The sequence below is a fragment of the Notothenia coriiceps genome, unplaced genomic scaffold (assembly GCF_000735185.1).
Source record: "Notothenia coriiceps isolate Sejong01 unplaced genomic scaffold, NC01 NC01_scaffold00016823, whole genome shotgun sequence".
Lineage (NCBI taxonomy): Eukaryota > Metazoa > Chordata > Actinopteri > Perciformes > Nototheniidae > Notothenia > Notothenia coriiceps.
This window is the reverse complement of record NW_011349524.1, coordinates 57,108-77,007: the sequence shown is the minus strand read 5'-3', so window position 1 is coordinate 77,007 and position 19,900 is coordinate 57,108. Positions and strand designations below refer to the sequence as shown.

The following is a 19,900-nucleotide window of genomic DNA, read 5'->3' as shown; positions in this document are numbered from 1 at the left end:
AAAAAGCATAATATGGCCTCTTTAAATTCCAACACATAGCGGCGTTAAGTGTAGCCAGGGTGAGATAGACCTTTAAAAAAATATAGACTTAAAGAGGACCTATCATTCAAAATGCACTTTTGTACGTCTTTTATACATGAATATGTGTCCCCGGTGTGTCAGGGAACTCACCAAGTGTCAGAAAACACAACCCTCTCTCTTTTCCTCCATACCCAAATCTCTAAAAACGGGGCTGCAACGGATCTGATACAGATTTGAAATTGTTCTGACGTCAGAAACGGGGAGCTCCGCCTATATGGGCAACTCTCCACCTATCAGGGGAATGAGAGGTTGCGTGGCATGGTAACAGCATGGTAACAGCATGGTAACAGTATGGTAACAGTATGGTAACATGACGCTCGTGCCACGCCCCCCTCCTTTGCAGGGGGGCGTGGTCAGCTGCAGCTCATTTGCCACAGAATCAGCTGGAATAGAGCAAATAGAGCAAAATGAGGCATGGCTAAAAATGCATGATCTGTTTGGTATTTTGAAAAAAAAACTTCACAGACATGTTTTATGTAGGTATGGCCCTACAATATATTATTCAAATATAGCATGATAGGTCCACTTTAATAAACAAATCTAAAGCGTGATCATTTAAAGCTTGTGATATTATATAACGTGTTGCAATTAGCATACGCCTAAAGATGATGAATGTATAAAAAAAGAGCACATTTTCAAAACATGTCTTGTTTATTTTCTGAAACACACATCCAGTATCTAGATGAATGAATAAAATAATTCCAGGACACTGAATAATAGAACAACTATCAGCAGGCATGGCTAATGAACCGTCCACTGTCCCGAGGCCAGAAGCCAACAATCTGTCCGAGACGATACAGAGTGAAGGGAAAGGCTGTGTTTTCACATATAAAAGGAGTACAAAGCATTTTTTAGAAAACAATCCCAGAAGAAGAAAATAATAGCAAAAACTGAACCAAACATGAATAAGCAGGCATCTTAAAAAATAATTATGGTTTAACAAAAGACAAATAAACTCAAATATCCACACGACAAATGAATAGGCCAAAAATCCCCTAAGCCCGATGAAGAGCCGGAGAAAGAGCAGCAACTTTTAAGTCATCAATACTTCAAAAATAGGTATCTTACAGTATTTTTCTTTTCTCAGTGTCTTTATACAGAGTATATTCATATCGTTTCCGCTGACTATTTTCACATTCTCACCACATAGTAACAAGTGCTTTGAGTAAAACATTTTTAAAAAAAGAAAAAAAATCATGCACCTTTTTAATAGCCTATAAAAAACGGGAATGTTCAAGGCGACAAACAAATCGTTCTCAGATGCCTTTTTTCCAAGTCTTTTCAAGTTCCACTCTCTTAACACTGTCTGACTACTCAGATCATGCCTACATAAGCTTTACACTGTGGAGAAAGCAACACAAAACCATACAGGGCAGGCAAGCATCTCAACATAAAGGCTCCTAACTCATGAATCCACAGAGGAAAGGCAGGCATTCTCCACTAAATTAGAAAATCCCCACATGTATAAAAATGGTTTCACACAATGTCAGCGTGTCGACAGGTGATGCTTGTGAAAGTCAAACTGAGCAGGTCCTTGGAGAAAAACTGTTATTGGCTTCTTTTAGGCCATAATTCAGTGGGTTATGATATCCGGTAGTCTGCCCTGGTTGTGTCCTTCCCTCCTGGGACTGGGGGTTGTTCATCTGCACCACTTTGAAGGAGGGAGGGGGGGGAGGGGGGTGGACAGGCAGGTGTGAGGAGCGCAGAGGGGTGGGAGGGTGGGGTGAGAGCGCACCTCCACTGTACTGCACGAATGGCAACCGATCCTGAGATAGCAGGAGTCTGATACAAAAACACAGCACAAAAGGCACTTTATAAAATGACAGTGCTTCTGTTCTAAGGAAATTCAAGTTGACAGAGTGAAAGAGAGTCAGAGAGCGTCTTCCCACAAACATTCTCTTCAGTGTGAGACTAAAGCAAGAGATGGTGTCGTTTTTAAAAATCAAAGCACAAAGTCACTACTCGTGTCTCTCACGACCGCCTTGATTCGTCCCCAGAGATCCGGGTCCAGCGCGGTGAGAGAACGACAAAAAGAAAAGAAAAAAAAACGTCACACTACAAACTCGCCACTACAAAATATAAAGCCAGAATACAGTCGCGTTGCAGCGGAGTTCATGTTTGTGAGCTCGGTCGCTGTGAGCAAACCAACGCAGCCCGTGTGAGGGTCTGTTCCTCACACTGCGTGGTGTTCGTGGCCCCTGCCAGTGGTTTTTCGAGGAGCATCCATTCAACCGACCCGCCTCTCCCTCCCCTGCCGCTGCCCCCCCGGCCCCCGCTCCGCTCTCAGTCGTCGTCCCCTCCCCCGTAGAGGTCGGCCAGCTTCTTGAAGCGAGGGCCCCAGTCGTTGAGGTAGTCGTAGTCCTGGTCCCCTGAGCTGGTGGAGTTCAGCGAGCTGACGGAGCCGGCGGTGGAGCCGCTGCCCTCGTAGTCGAACACCAGCAGGGAGTCGTAGGGAGGGGCTGTGGGGTCGTTGTCCGCTGCCCTCAGACCCTGGAGACATCAGGACAGACACATGACAAATTCAATATATTCAACCTCCTCTCTACGGCTACAGCAACACATTTGGCCATTTGGGTCTGAAAAGAGCCACAGAGGAAGAGCCTTGAACCTGCTTTGTTTCTCACAGCCAGCAGGTTCAGATTGCATAGAACTCTATGAGACCCTACCTTTCTTGATTTATTACCCCTATCCCCCGATTTGATTATGGTCTGAATTGGATCAAGACTTTTCAATAGAGTGTGATGTTTATTTTGTAAGTTATGGTCATGGTCCTATTTACAGTACCAAAACAGTAAAGCAGGCTATGCTACCATGCTATCCAAATTAGCATCCCAATTTATAGTTAAGTGAATTATGGATTCATCTTGCCAACTAAGTAAGACAGCGATTTCTAGCGTAAGCTGGTAATTTATTGAACCTAACTGTTCTTCAGATCCATACTAATGTCCAAATATGGTCACACTGGCTCTGAAAAACAAGATGGCGCGGAGCAACACTCTTCAAAGTGGTAGTCCACAAACCACTGGGTGATGTAACGGTGGCTACATTCGATTATTATATCCGGTCTATGCAGTTACAGCATTCCCTTTGGGGGCGATCCTGGCTCCAAAATGGTGGAATGAGCTCCCCATTGAAATCAGGACAGCAGATAGCTTGCACATCTTCCGGCGTAGACTGAAAACTCCTCTCTTTCGACTCCACTTCGAGCGATAGGATTACTAACAACGAACTGCTAACAGAGCACTTATATACTAATAAAGGACTGGCTTATCTAAAGCCAGTTGAGTAGCACTTGAAATGTTTGGCTCTATGAAACCTGATGTGCTTATATGATTCTGTTTTCTTCAAGGTTGTGTCCTCCTGGTCGAAGGTACTTTTGTGACTCGCTTTGGATAAAAGCGTCAGCTAAATGTAATGTAATGTAATGTATGGTTGGCCCTATATACTGTATCAGCAAGGTATTTTAACAACATTGGCTTCAGGCCAGTCATTGTACACCAACACTATAACTGAGATGATTACGTTTCACAGGGCTACAGCAGGTTCAGGTGGCCAGACTGTAAAAGATGCAGTAAACCTCGTCTCATCTTGCTCACCCACCCATTAGGGTTTTAATGCTCCATCAAGGTCTGAGCTGAGCTTACAAGGCACACACACTTTGAGCAGTACCCCTGCTGACGGGAACAAAAACACTGAACCCCTGTATGTTGTGTAAACCTCTGTATGAGTCACATCAATGAAGTCTCCGGACACTGCAACAACACACTGTTCAGAAAAGTTGAGGAAAAAACACAACATGAAACCACTCAATCCATTCTTGTACGTACATCGTTAATGAAATCTCCGATATCTCCAGGGTGGGGCAGGCTGGGTCTGACGGGGTACTGTGACTCAGCGATTACGGGTCTCTCGTCCACCCTGCGCACCCCCGCCGGCTTGTTGATGATGTGCTCTAAAGACTCGGGCTGCTGCAGCTGGCTCAGGTCGTAGTCCTGCATGAAGCCCAGAGAGAGAGAGAGAGGGTTGAGAGACAGCTCATCCATTACTTCTGATCCTTTATTGGTCATTTAGAACTTGTGTTCATAATTAGATCTTCTATACTCTTATTAACCTTTTCCTTTTGTCTCTAAATACAGCGCTGTACATGCATTGTGCTTTGCTGGGTTTCTAAGTTGGTACACACACTTTCTCCTCCGTCCACCCTCACACACTTTGATGTGCCTTCTTGTTATGTGTGCAGGTCTCAGGGCTGACCTGCATGAAGCTCTGCTGCAGGGCTTTCTGCTGGACCTCTGAGCCCTTTTGTAAATCTGCACTGCTGCAGTCTTTGCCTGAGGGAATTACCCACAATTCATGGTGTTTTATTGTTTGAACAAGTCTGAAATGCACAAAAAGCACCATTTTCGACATGTGAAGTTGATGTTAAGAAGTACAAAGTGTACTGTGAGCCAGAAATGGTTCAGATTTTGAAATGCCTGGGGATATATATATATAAGACTAGATCTCTTTAACAGTTTTGTGATACATGTAATGTTTTATGCATGTGAAGTATGGGTCTTTTCTGTCATTTTAAAGAGATTTCATCTTAAATTCCTTAAGTATGTATTAAAAGCTAAAGTTAAAATGTGGAGTAAGGACGATACCCATAACGTTTCGGGTGAGAAAAGAGAAAATGTGAATTACCGACGATGATATTTGTTCAGCAAATATTAGGGGAATGTAATTTTTTATAGCTTTGGTTGGAACAGAGGTGTGGTAATGTCAAACCGCTGAAGCTATCAGTGGAGCAAAGGGGGCTCTTTGAGCTCCAGAGTATGTTATCATGTCACTTATATCATTACATGTTACTTGTTAGACGCTTTTATTGAAAGCGACTAACATTCTCAATACAGTGGGCAATCCCCACAGGAGCAATTTGGGGTGAAGTGTCTCAGGGACACAACGACATGCTGACTGCAGTGGGGGTTTGAACCTGTGCTCCCCTGATCAGAACACACTAGTCCACTGCGCCACACACCTCCACTTATATCAGGATTTAAAGAGGATTTTAAGTTGAAAAAGTACTTTAAAATGTTTTGTAATCAATGTAATGAGAAATGCCTGGGGGAAAAATATCATGCTTTGCTTGAATGTAAAGACATTGTTGGCATATAAAGGAGGGACTGTCCAAATACCTAAAACTCCATTCCATAATATAAAGTGGTTAAAAATAATGTGACATTTGAGCTTCAGACTGCTCTCTAAGTGACATCTTTGACAGGTCAGCACACACTGTGCCTGTCTGGTATTAAACCTCAGAGGAGCTTTAGAGTGAACACACACGGCAGCGATCTGATGGTAGTGTGTGTGGGTGTTAGAAAATAGCAAGAAATCAAAATGGCATAATTAACAATACTTTTCTGGATTAATCAAAGCTGTTGGAGCCTAACATTGTTGCAAATGTTATGAGATAAGGAGAGGGGGTGTGCAGTAGGCGTAAACTTATATTGCTATTTCTGAGAGGTAAAGGGGCTCCTCGTGTGAAAAAAGTTGAACATCGAGCAGGCAGCATTCTCATCCAAGGCACGAGTTTGTAGGGCAGAGTGAACTCTGAAAACTTTCATTCTCCACAGACTCTCTCTGCGGCTCAATGCTGTCCAAACTTACAATTCATTTTACAATTTTGGTGGATTATCTCATTTTCTGTGTTCTATCACATTAATTGATTGCAAGGAGCTCGGTGATTAAAAGTTTCATCTGATATATAACCTGGTGTATTGATCATGGTTTTAGACACCTCACTTACACTTTGCTGTACATTATTAGTAGTTTAGCTGCAAAACTCAATTAGACAGGCAATGAGTCAGGAATTATTATGAAGAGAAATGTTCGTCATTAAAGCCCAAATACCAAACACTTACTGGGTTTTCTCTGTGATATATGATACAAGTATGGGGTTGTGGACAGCTAGATGAATACAACAAACAATCTGTCACCTTTTTTAAGACATTGCATTTACAATAATGAGAAAATAATTGGCAGATGAGTTGAAATTCTAAATTGCAGCTATAATTCATTGAAACATGACATTGTTCTTAATGTTGTGGCAGGCTGACTAACTGTGCTTTTGTCCTCTTGGAATATCTGTTGGTTGGATTTCACTCTGCATGGCCAAACTAGTTTCCCTGCATGAGGACTAATGAAGATATCTAATCTTATCGATTCATACATTTCTGATCTTCTATAACAGTAGAAGTCAAAGAGGTCACTGCGGGTGAAAAGCCTTTTATGTATTTTGTTAATTATGGTCTTCAAACGTTACCTGATCCTCCTCTCCCCCCCCCTCCTCGTCGTACTTCAGGATGTTGTCCCTGACGTCGTCCTCGGGGTCGATCAGCAGCGGCTTCGCCTGCCGCTCCTTCTCTCTGCGCTTCATCCACACCACAAACAGCAGAACCATGGCTGGGGAAAAAACACAGCAGAAAGGTTTGTTTCGTGGTACGCCACATTCTGATATAATGATGCAAAAGCGCGTCGGCTTGATGCTCCACTCACTGAGCAGGATGATGATGCAGATGAGGATGGCGATGATGGCGCCGGTGCCGAGGCCGGCGGCGGCCACCGCGCCCGTGGCGCTGCAGTCCCCGTTATCATCACAGGGACAAACTTTGACTCTGATCAGAGAGCGGTTGGACAGAGGAGGGTTCCCCGAATCGTGCACGATGATCGGGATCTCATACACCGCTGCCTCCAGGTAAGGAATCCTTAGCTTCAGCTGGGTGTAATCAGCTGGGGGTGGAAGAAAAACAGGGGAAAGGGGGGAAAGGAGGACAGAGAAGGAAGTGAGTAGGAGGGGAAAGAAGAAGAACAAGGGGATAATAAGATCAGACAGTGTACTCACATTTTGTTTACTGCAGTTTATCATGTCGTCATGTGCGTAGGTTCAAGAAAACGACACGCCAAATAAAAGTTGCCACCAAACAAACCGCACAGTAATCATTCTGACATGTATGTAAAGGCAGTAAAGATATATAAAAAAAGCACCCAGAACGCATAACCTTCAGCATCTTTCACTCAGTCAAGCTAAGACAAGAGTCTCAGTGGGAGAAGGATCCAGGTATGTGATCAGATTTGTCCTCAAGACAACTGCTGTGATACATCCATCTGGGTGGATTAGGTGACAGATGGGCTGCTCGGGGGACAGAGAGATGAATGGATCTCATTTGTCACAAGCGCTAGATCGTACGTCAACACTGGATGGCATCCGCGTCTCTCACTGTGAGCTTTGTGAGACATTTTGTTAAACTTGGACTTCTCTCGCAGCTTACAGCAATCCCCGGTCCCCTGATTGATGTCTCCAGTTACTCTGCTGAGGGCTTTTGCATCCCATCTGTTACGTTTATGGTTTAATTCGGCTGGAGATGCTGAATATATCATTCCCCACATACATCCTAGATGTAACATCACCAGAGTAGGCAAAAACTATTTGCAGTAAGAATGGCAGCTGCAGTAAAGACGATGTATAGCGTTTAATTACCGCTGATCCTGGAGATAGTCCAGTTGCGTCGAACGCTGGCGGGAAAAGAAGGCAGCTCGAAGACGAAGGGCCCCACGTTGGGGTCTGCGTCGGCGTCTGAGGCGGTGATGTTGACCCTGGAGTTGGGGCGCGCTCGCTCGCACACCTGCGCCTCCCGGGGCACCAGCACCGGGGCGTTGTCGTTCACATCGATCAGGTAGATCTGGAGAGTTCCTGTCCCGCTGGCTTGGGGCGAGCCTGAGGGAAACGTGAGAGGAAACGAGATCAGATGGTGAGATAATAACGTAGAGATAAGGAGGAAAAAAGGAGATGGAGCAAAGAAAGAATACAAAATGGAGTTACGATGTTGAGAAAGAAAAAACAATCCTTCAATTTTAATTAGATTTTTTTATCTTATTTGTCTGTGGAAGTGAGAAAATGTGGCAAAGAAACAATTGTGTAGACATAAGTTTTGTTTACTGACTGCTGAATGGAGGGGCAATTCTGTGTATATTTCTACAAAGCACCCAGAACAAACCAAAAGGACACATACATTTTGTATTCCTTGTGTTTAGAGCTGGCTGCTCTCTGAAAAGGCTGAGGCGAGACTCGTATGGGAGGGGACACACTCACATAAAGATTGCTGTTATCTGTGCTCTGCAAAGCCCACTGGGAGAATGACTCAAACGCTAACCCTTCAGTGCATCCAGCAACACAAGCTCATCATAACTTATTCAGGGTTTCTCACGAGTGCCAGGCCTGAACAGAAGCATCAGGTTGGGCGACACATTTTTGATGTTTTATGCATCAGCAGCAAATCTCTAATGTGCTTGGATAACAGAACATAACTGAAGGAGAAATGTTGTTTTCCTGCCACACTGTTTCTGTTGCTCTTGGTGCTGTACGACAAGGCGCTGGGAATAAGTGTCTAGTTGTTTTATTTTAAGTGCTCTGCCTGCTTTCAGAGAAGGGAACAGGAAGTTGTTTCTAAAGCTGTGCTACATAGAAACATTTGTAATGAGGCTGACCTCTAGTGTGAGGTTAAGTATTACATATCTTGTGCTGAAAGTGATATTAAAAACAAAATGCTGTTTTTTGTCGAATAGCGTACTGTTGGGATGGTTTTCTAGGACATCTCAGATGTTAGCATCGCTCTGGTTCCCTTGACTAAGAGCCAATGGGGTTCTTTCATCAGACTTGAGATTATTGCTGAAAATAAGCTCTATGATAAAAACAAGTTTATAATACTTAACACGTTTTGCTCAGCAAGTTGTAGGCTATAAACAACCTACATCACTTCTGCATGACTAATGGTGGACTTATATTAAACTTGATGACATTAGTAGTCTGCTTTTCCGATTGGTCAATTTGGACATTCAAGAGGTTGTTACTTCTCGCGAAAAGATCGCTGCTAAGGATAACAGACTGTTGCTAGGGAGGATCAAGGGACTATATGCAGTCATATCAAAGCTCTGAAAGAAGGCCAATACATTTAACGTCAGCTCTGGACAATGTGAACAGACTTTGTTAGTTACAGAAAACCTCGATAAGTTCTAGAGAAGTGAAACCACTTCTGATCTTAACATAAGATCCCTGAACTACGGCTGAAGAAGTGTGCTGCTCTGTTGAACAAACAGACTGCAGTGATATATTGTGGCCTTGATATCCAGTTGACAACCCTCCGCACTACGGCTGTCAGCGAGCCCAACACACTTCCTGATGCAATGCAGCATGTATAGAGTTTACAGCAGTAGCTCATCAGGGCTGTTTCTCAACTTTTTCCCCCCGTATCCCACAGTAGCTTGGAGCATCAACTATGTAAAGGTCTGTTGCCCCGGGTCCCAAGGCGCATCGACCGAGTTGTCGGTTATGATTGGCTGGGTGCTTCGTTGCTACATTCGCTTTGCTTGAGTAGAATAAGTAAAGAGAATTTCAATCAAAGTGGAATATATCCCCTTTGTTGACACTAGGCTCCTGAATCAATAGGGAGGCAAAACTTTGAGCTTAAGGTGGTGTGCTTCGGGGCAACCGATCCCTCATTCCTCTCTGGAGTTAAAACACCTGTGTCCCTCCCACTTACAGAGAGCAGGCACCTCTATTTATAGAGCTTCATCTCTTCAGCTTCCGACGTTGATGGAAGCTGAGGATGACTCTAAAGACCTTCATTTACAGATCTATTTGTATCACACAGAGGGCAGTGAAGGTCAACGCATAGTTATGTACAGTATATTACGCCTGCACACAATGCCTTACTCACTCAAAGTCTACAGGGAATCTGACTGGAGAGTAACACGGCTCTGAAGTATTTAACATCTACAACCTCCATTCATCAAATACCTCACTAATAATCTACAATATCTTTGCATTTGTGAAGCTTTGGGCCATAAAATGAATTTAATATAATGTAAAAAAGGGAGTTGGCCTTGTTTTGTCACAATGAGTTTAATTAAGTAAAGTTCAGTCCTCTCGTGGACCTTTCCTGTAAATTGAGATGAGTCTTTGTCAGATAGAGAAAAGTAACAATGTGTAGAAATATCTTAAATTTGTTTTTTGTAACAGCTAAGAAGGACATTTTCCAGTGTATACACGCAAGTAACCCTACACTGTTATGGAAAGTAACAGCACGACACCTTCCCTGAAGCTAAGGACACGATTACGGGGGGTCAGGCTCTTAAATCACCATGCTGGGCTCAGTGGTGGATGACTGTCAGCCAATGGACAATCGCATCGTTCACAGGCCAACCGTAAACCCATATATTATATAATGCATGATGTTTCCTAATGTGATCCTAGTTCTAGTGATCAGAGTAGTGAGGAATATGCCAGATAATATGTTTTGTGATTATCTTGTTGCTCTAAATGCCCACTACCTTCATCTGTAGCCTGTGCTGCACTCTCATTTGGATAATGAATGATGATGAAAAAATATGACAGCTTCCATCCATCAGTCAGATGATGATTGATGTGTTGTAAAACAAACTAATGGAGCTTGATAATAAAAACCAGTGGCAGGGAAGGGTCCCCTGTAGCCCCTGACAGAGGGCCTGGTATCCAGTCATTTTGCAAAAGTGGATCCTTGGCAAAGCAAGTTGAGTAACCCTGCGCTATTCGAAAAGTGAGGGGATCACGAGGGTCATCAAAGGACTCATCTAATGGGATAGCATCGATGTAAAACTACTGGCTATCTTTCCAATGCTTTGATTTGCTGATGTGACAAAGAAGTGCCAACTCTATGTAGGGATGACTATTGAGATAAAAAACTAAAACTGTTGAGTGATGAATTGATTCTGATTTTGGGGGTGGGTTAAATGAAACAGATGCTATCCCAAATCTTTGTTCCTTAAATGTTATTTCACGTTTTTTTCATCTATTACTTGTTGGTGTTAAGAAGCTCAAGGACTATATTATACATTTATTTATGAAAAGAAAACTGCTATTGAATCTTTTCACCTCTGTTCATAAAATGTCTTAATTGTTTGCACAAAATGATGGATGAAAGTATCGATAAGAGTGTGGATAAATACCAGCATCAAGAAGTAGTTTCAGTATCCATAAAATCCTAACGATACCCCTCCCTAACTGTATGTAGTCCTGAACGTGCCGTACTGCTAATCGAAGTGTCACAACACACACAGTCATCCTGACTTACCGGACTTACCATTGTCGAACGCCAGAAACGTGGCCTCGTACACATTGTTTTTGACGTACATGGACTCCCGGTCGAGCAGCGCCATGGTGGTGATCTGCCCGTTGGTCCTGTTGATCTTCAGCCAGTTAGCTGGGTCTGACAGCTTGGAGTACCTGCACACACACATCATCAAGAGAGAAAGCCAGATACTTTAGTAACACAAATCCACGGAAACACATTATGTAAACGCCAACTGTTACTTAACTTCCAGCAGATTCCTTTATTTGTGGATCCAAAGCACCCATTATCAGCTTGAATGTTCATTACCATAATAAGCAACAATACCAGCCAAGCACCTTTGAAATATTACAATGACTTGGAGAGCGGAACATATGCTCACAAGCTTATTATAGCAGCGGCTCATTAGCATGAAGAGCGAGTTAAACCTGAGCCCATGTGCAGAACAGCCGAGCTCTTCACAACTTCACTGCTCTTTGTACTCCCACACCGCCGCCCCGGCAACTCTCATCGCTGTCACCGATCGATACGTCAACCGTGTGGAAAGTGACAGTCGTAAATTAAAGTCTATAAAACCCATTTACAACTATGACAAGACTTAACAACTGGCTAAGCGGAGGTGGCGCTTATCTCACAGCTCCTAATGACAAATGGTTAATTGAGGACAGGCGAGGAGTCTCACAGGTGGGGAGATGGTCAGCATGGTGACAGGAGGTGGAGGTGAAAGACCAAAGCAACACAAAGTGAGAGATATCCGAGGTGTGTTTCTGAATGTAAGCGTGGTCGGAGGTAACCGTGATGAGGGGGGAAGGGGGCTTAATTAAAGCAGTGCGTTGGAGGCTGGTTACCCAGAGCCTCACAGACATGGAGAAAGCTAATTCCACCTCCAGCTGAAGACACACACTGCTACACACTAAGCTAATCCTTCGACATATCCTTCACATTTTCATTCTTTAAAGTAACTGGATGAAAATAAATGTAATTTCTAGTGAAGGAGATTGTCATGCAGTGTTAGTCAGGATCTGATGCTCCCCTGCAGGTTAGACTCTAGTGTTCGCACGTCATGCTGCTTCCTGTGCCAACAACATGTCCCTTCCTGCTTTCTTCATGTGCCGCTCGCAGAGCTAAGTGTCTCTCTCTGTCTCACTCTGCTGACGCCTGCCGTGACCTTTAACCCTTCATGTTCTGTTCGGGGTCCTGGAGATTTTTTACATCTCCAAAAACATGCCCTGCGTTATAGTTTTATCAGCTTTGATTCTATATGACATGTTCTTATTTTATGAAAATTGCCTATAAACATGATTTTCAACTGACGATAGAAGCCCTCTAGGGAAGATCACGCTGCATTTATTCTGCTTTGAAAACATTTTATTTGGGACGTCCCTTTCCAGATTCTAAGTCTATTTGGATTTCTGTTAACAAAGTTTGATGATGGTTTGTTTATACGAGGTGTAACCGGGATCAAAACCATGTGCTTACTGTAAATGCCAACAAAATTGTCAAACTATTTTGTGCTAATCCAAAGGTACTTATTTGGTTTAATATCATGGCTTTACATTCATTGCATTTTGATGGAAATATAAAACAATGTTAACAATGGGAAGGTTAACCTTATGTCAACCTAACCCGCAGAGTAATGACCTCTTAGCTTAAACTCCATGAATTCTACCCTTAAAAGGCACTGCGCTGATTCTAACACAAGTGTTGCATTACAAACTGATGGTCTGTGCTTTGACAGAAGAGGGGAGCATCAAGGAAAAGACGTTGTTAATCACAATGTGGGAATGTGGAATAAACCTTTATTGACACAAGAGAAGGCTCTTTTAAGAAGACTGTTTTAGTGAACCTTATTCTGTTTTGTCAAGTTTATATGAAGAGTGGTTTACGATGAGTTGACAAGGCCGCACACAGCTGCATTTTATCAGCCATTGCTGGGTGGAAACTTTAACTTCCTGCTGAACCGTAGGGTGGATGCATCCTGTGAGACTCTGCCTGAGGACTGAAGCTCAACAGGCTGCAGAGACCTTGTGTAAATGTCAGAACGTCTCAGCCTACGCTGTTTCGATTTTGACCTTATTTTAATATGTCTTTTTGAGTCTCCCTACTTTCGCGAAAGTGCAATACTTAATTGCTGGAGTATTACTGAAATCAAAAGCCCTAAACTAAGACCTTTATTATGAGCATATCATTTCACAAAAATGTCATCATTCTGTCGGGTTAATATTCTAATACAAACAGAGAAGAACACATAAATTAGCTGCCACCTGAATTCCATCTTACAGTGAAATCAGCCTCGATCATCTTAAGAATTTCTGAAAGCTAAACAAACCTCCAGCTGGCTCGGCTCCAAACCTCTGCTAACTCACAGGCCTCTCACTCATTTCTGTGGGAGCTGGTGTCTGCGTTCGCGTGCGTTTGAGAGTCTCCCGCTCTACATTCGGGTGTCTTTTTGTGTGAGCTTCAGCGAGGGTTCAAGCCAGGTCACCTCAAGGGAATACAGCAGCAGAGATGAGGCTGTCTGAGCATGAGCTGAGCGTCTGCTGGCACGCTGCTTCGGAGAAGAAGACGGCAGCTCTGAGCTCCCGTCAATAACAAACGCACAGACTGACAGGGAAGAAAGTGACAGGGTCATCGGGAGCGAAGGGGAGGGGGGGATGAGAGAAAAGAGAGTGAAAGAGGAGTTACTTCTCTCAAAAGGCAGAGCTACTCAGCCAACTTGCATGTCTTTGTAGGAATAGAAACCCGGCCGAACTTCTCCCACTACCTCCCTCGCTTTCAATTCAACACACTTCCCAGTGGAAGAGGCCGTCCTCTGACATTAAGAAAAATCAATCCCTCCTGTTGCAGCTGCCTATGAAGTGGAACGGTGCCGCTGGACCTCAGTGGGCATGGGGGGGGGGGGGGGTTTCTGTCACAGGAGGTCGATGCCTGGATGGCACAATGCCCGCTGTGTGTCACCCTAGTTAGGAAGGATGGAGTGGGGGATCAATGAGGAGGAGAGAAGAAAAAGATAGGGATCCAAGGAGGGCAGATACACAGTGTCCGACTCATTACAGGATGACCTCTTCACACCAGTCGCCTGGCAACGGGGAGGTAACCGGAGATCGGGCTGTGGGCGGAGGGTCGGTGGAAAATGTCACGGACGACGGATACACTGTGGAGAAACTGCTCAGCGCTGACACTGGTGACACACAGATTGAGAAGAAGATACATGTAGTACGCAGAGGGGACATATTGGAAATGCCTCGCTGTAAGATATCTAACCATCAAGGTAGTATTTGGCCTTTGAGAAGCTTCGGTCCATTGTCAACAACTGACTGCAATTATTTTGAGAATCTCCTTTTCTAATTGTATTTTATTAAAGAAGTAACCAACAGAAGGTGCTTCGTACTAAACAGATAAGGCAGTTGGTAGTGACTGTAGGTGCCATTAATGCCGGAAAGTGGGGAAACACAGTTTTTCATTGTTAATATTTTGGCACTGGTCTTTGTTCATAATATTATTACCAATTATTTTGTGATCAGTCATGGGTTGGATTAGTTCAATCAGATGGTTATTGGCAGCACTCACGTAAGTAAATTCACTGGTGAGAGGGTCGCTGTAAACATTTTTTAACACAACTTTATGATAGCTGGATAATTCGAATGATATGTTTGTGCAATCATTAAATTAAGATTTTGTTAAACTGTTGAAGTGGACTGCCTACAAGTCCCTTCACTAAGTCACAGCGAATCCTGACCTTAGTTACATTATGTATAGATCATTCTTTGATCTCTGACACTACTTTTGTTTGTATTGTTTTTCCTGAATTTATTATTTTTTTAATTAAAATGTTGTTCAACGCATTTTCGGGTCTCAGCACGGATTTTTTTACAAAGGCAACCAGGTCCGACCTCAGCCTCTCAGAGACTTCTTGTTTGTTCCTGAAGTCGCTGCAGTAAGAGTAACTTTGATGCGTGTCACCTACAGAAAATAAAACTTCTTCACAAAATCCAAAGGCATGAATAATCAAAAACAAATGATTTCCTTGAATCTGAAGATTAAGTGGAGATTTAAAGACATAGGGAACATATATTATTTATGAAGGTTTCAAAATCCTATTTATAATATGTGGTTTGGTGATGCAATAAAGTTATTCGATTGATACTACATTTCCTTCATCATGCATTTTATATTAACTGACGCTTCTTCGCCTCGTTTCTTTTTATGAAATGTTTTAACGGGTTGAGTGGGAGGTAATTCTATTTCTATTTCTTTCATTTAAAGAGTGTAACATGTTTCCGTTAATACTCTATTTAGTTACAATAAAATAAGATATAATTAATATAAAGACAATTTGAGATTAGAACAAATCTGACTGATTGAATTTGAGTTTAACTGGTCGCTCAGAGTGAGAAAACAACAGAGAAAACAGCCCGGCTGCAGTTCTCCTAACATTGTACAGCGATCAGGAAGGATCCATTCTTAGCCTGAGCTCTGACTTTGTAACACTGATCATGAAGCAAAGGACCGCTTTATGCCAAATGAGGATCAGATCCAGTGTTTCATGTTTTTAGCTGAAGAGCTCCTTCAGCCGGTGCTATTCAGAGACATCCAGGGAGAGCGTGGCCCTGCTGCAGTGAGTTCTTTAAATGAACTGTTACTCAGGATGTTAAAATGATGATGTGCTGCTGATGCTTTTGTTGTTTGGTGCCAAATACTAGTGCAGTCATACTGATGTTTACACTATAGTGCTATCCCCTCCCCTTCATTTGTTTTGCCTTGGGATGTGTGTGTCTGTCCTATGTGAATGATGGCACTCAGTTTCCCCCCCGGAGGATTTATATGGTTAATCGTATGACACATGGCGGCATTAGCATAGTGGAGTTAAAGAGCAAGAAATTCCCCCCAAAAATAAAATGAGAGCGAATATTGAACTTATATTCATCAGATGGAAACAAGCAATACTTGTGGGAGCTGTGAAAATAATGAACTGTTCCTAACCAATACAACATGTCAGTTTTTAAGAGAATTTCAGCTTAAGGTGCTGTCAACTACGGAGAGCAATCACATTCCTCTTTAATTATCACACACATGTACATGTACTGAGCACAGCACACATAGTGACACTTAGTCTCTGCATTCAACCTGTCCTAGTATAAGGTGGGTCTGGTGCTTGACCAGGCAGGGCCCCAGGAAGTTATATGGAATTCAAACTACCAGAATATTCTCAGTATTTGGTCCGTTCTGGGACCTAAAGCTCTGACCCCCCGGTTCCCCCACAGACTTGGCCCCTGACATGCTGATCAGGACAGTTTTCTTATGTTGTGTCAGTTTGTTGATGTAGGACATTTGACAAACTAGAAGGGTTATCAGTGAGCGTTGACCTCTGCAAAGGTCAAGTGCGCTATCTCGCCATGTTGACAAAAGTGAAAAATAGCTTTATTAAATATTTATCCATATTTGGATCTTCTCCAAAATGTAATAATATCTTCCTTAGCCCATGCTATATCTTTTAACCAAGTTCCATGAATATCGGTAGTTTTTCCCATATCCTGCTCACAAACAACCCAACTGAAACCATAAGGTCCTTAGCATAGTTTTAGTACCTGACGAACTGGTGGATGAAGTGGTCGGGGTCCTGAGCAGCGAACACGGTCAGAGTGGTCCCGGCCGGCACCCCCTCCTCAAAGCGGATCAGCTTGGGGTTAACAGGGAAGACTGGAGGCTCGTTCACATCCTGGACCGAGATGGTGACCCCCGCTGTGGACTGGAGCGAGGACTGGATGCCGCTGGCCAGGTGGGCCTGGTTGGAAACCACCACGGTCAGCATGAAGGCGCGATTCATCTCAAAGTCCACGGGCTAGAGAAGCACCAAGGAGAGAGAGTGGAGGGGGGGATGAGTATAGCTGATTGCACGATTCATACTAACTGTGCTCCAATTTGAGTGTGATTCAGTGCAAACAATGTGAGACCAAATCATCAGGCCATAAGACTTTTAAACACATGAACTTTTGAAAGAACATCCATAACATTCACCTGTTTGCAACTTATATCAATATTCCAATAGCCGCGTTCACACCGGAGCACTTTTCCCACAATAGTTCACCAGAACTACGATATATTTGCGTTCACACCAAAAAGCCCCAGGAACTAAATCAGTTCATGAGAACCTTTTTACCCCCTTTTCCGTCCCTGCTAGAGAGCAGGCACTTTCGTGGGAGAAAAAGGTTCCTGTGTCTGATTGGCTGGGCGGAATGCAAACCACGCCACGTAAAACTCCCAAAAGGTTTTGTGAAGCCGTCATTTTATTATCCTCGTGTTGCATTATTAGCATTAGCCCAGCGCAGAAACGCAGAGAGACTAACTTGTGGCAACACAAAAGAAAACACGGGAGCGGTGGAGATGAGGAGGTGACGGCGTTCTGGAGATTTACTCGGAAAGCTTCAGTAGAAGCTGCTGCGAGTCCCAGCAGCTTCTACTGAAGCCAGTCCCCAACTCCGGGGACCCAAAGCGGAAGAAGAAGAAGTTACGACAGCGGCTTCATTTGCTTCATTCTCATGAACTAAGTTCTCATGAACCTTTGTGGGAAAAGTACTTGGTGTGAACGCGCCTATTGACTTGTATATAGACTATTCTGCACTATTTCTATTATATTCTATTTTATTTCATTTACTTGCACTTTTATCTGTTTCATTGTGCTGCACTGTTGGAGCCTGCGACCTAAGATTTTCATTGTCATAACTACACTAACTATGTACATATGAGAATAAAAGCCTTGAATCTTGAATCTGCCACCAGAGCAGATGGAAACATGCAAGACGTGAATAATATTAGTATTATTAGATAACAAAACACAATGTTTGTAGAGAAGCCTTAATGATCAGCTTGTTTTTTTTGTATTACCTTGACCACCGTCAGCATGCCCTCGTTGGTGATGGGGTTGGTGCGGATGGTGAAGTGTCCCGAGGGGTCTCCGCTGACGATGCGGTACACAGCGTTCCAGTTGGGGCTGTGGGGCTGATCCCTGTCCAACACTGTCAGGTTGGTCACGACCACATTCACCTTGTTCTCCGGCACCTCCCCTGAAAACTACAGAGGGGGAGGGGAGAGTTCATGTTAATGATGTAGCTCAAGCAGTCGGCTAATGCATGTTAATACGTTGATTTATTGAAATTATTCACATTTCCTTGCGTCATCATCAAGCATTTTCTGTTATTATGAAAACAAACCGCTTTTAAGGTCAGGTCAACAATGCTCATTACACAGAAAGCGGTAGCAAAACAAATAGGGGCGAAATTACACAAACAAGAGACCGAGAAGACATAATTGTTTCAATGTGGATAATAGAGAATCATATCTTCCATTATGTAAATGGTGTCCCTCTTTTCCACGCCACGTCTTCTCATACGAAACTCTTATTTGAACTAATGGATTTGTTCAATTAAGTGTTTACCCATTTAATTTAGACTCTGTGCATTCACCAAATCTAGCTCTTAATAAGCAATTAGATAAGTACTGTAATTAAGACAGGGTAGGAATAATCTTTGGCTAATGATCTTCATTATTTTGCAATCTCAAGCAACTCCCCTCTGAACTTACTCTGGAGGAAACTTGGTTACAGCAGCGCAGCCTGGAGATGGGTTTACAGCACAATAGTATTCATGTCCTTCTCTATAGGGGTTTATCAGTGGGATGGGCACCCTGAGACACACACACACACACACACACACACACACACACACACACACACACACACACACACACACACACACACACACACACACACACACACACCACACACACACACCACACACACACACACATCATCTACACAACCATCACGACACACACCTCCTTGTCAGGCTTGATCAATCCGATGTTCCTCTAGTGAAGCGTTAACTTTGTTTTGTGTGGTTGTGTCTGCCAGCTGGTCTGTTCAGCTTTAATGGGGCATTCATCATCGTGGGGATTGAAGCAGCGTCCAACCCAATCCAAAACATCCTCTCTTCCTTCCTCCTCCCTTCTCACACATCCTCCTCCTTCCTCCTTGCCCACTTCTCTCTCCTCCTCCCCTGCAGTACGACACGCTGATAAGCAGAGACAGATTAAATAATGCACTTTCAGGTCGCCTTGTGTGTGGGCTCTTCCTTTATTTTCACCCCAGGCTTTTGCAACAAACACCACCACAAACTTCCCAGGCTGGCGCTGTCAGACGGTCCAATGGAAAACGCTCTCAGATGGCAAACACTTAATGGTTGGCTTGTTTGTTATATTCTTGTGTTGAGACGCTTCTTAAATGGCCACTCTCACTCTAAATGTCGAATGTGTGTGACTCTCGTTGATAAGTCCCCACTAGAGATCATCAGACTTAGTTTCTGATTGGGTTTCGTGGTGATCTAATGTTGTTGTGTTGTGTGACAAAAAAGTTCTATGAAGGTTTAATCTTGAACGGGATTGTCGGTTTTTTTGAAAAATAAAATATATCATTAAACTTGAATTGAGGCTGCTAGGTCACAAAAGGTTTTGTCAGTTTCAGTCTACGTTGACGGCTTTATACACTTTTGTGCTTCGTCCGTTTGAAACATTCACCAAAAGGAGAACAGTTTTCAGACAGATTTGTAAGTTTTCGCGATAGCAGTACAGTGATGTCGCTGAAACGCTTGTCAGACACAGTTTTTGTGTAATGATTCCATGAA

The 19,900-nt window shown here is 43.3% G+C and overlaps 1 protein-coding gene across 1 annotated transcript in view; it reads right to left on the bottom strand.

Annotated features, from left to right (window-relative positions):
* Window positions 1–719: 719 nt before the first annotated feature.
* LOC104949831 (cadherin-4-like) overlaps window positions 720–19,900 on the bottom strand; it is a 19,483-nt gene continuing 302 nt past the window's right edge. The window contains exons 2-9 of the mRNA XM_010776249.1: window positions 18,108–18,293; window positions 16,811–17,064; window positions 11,226–11,377; window positions 7,598–7,834; window positions 6,616–6,849; window positions 6,383–6,522; window positions 3,909–4,073; window positions 720–2,571 (exon numbers count right to left, since the gene is read on the bottom strand). Coding sequence (XP_010774551.1) covers window positions 2,365–2,571; window positions 3,909–4,073; window positions 6,383–6,522; window positions 6,616–6,849; window positions 7,598–7,834; window positions 11,226–11,377; window positions 16,811–17,064; window positions 18,108–18,293 — 1,575 coding nt within the window. The 3' untranslated portion in view covers window positions 720–2,364. The remainder of the gene's footprint in view (window positions 2,572–3,908; window positions 4,074–6,382; window positions 6,523–6,615; window positions 6,850–7,597; window positions 7,835–11,225; window positions 11,378–16,810; window positions 17,065–18,107; window positions 18,294–19,900) is intronic.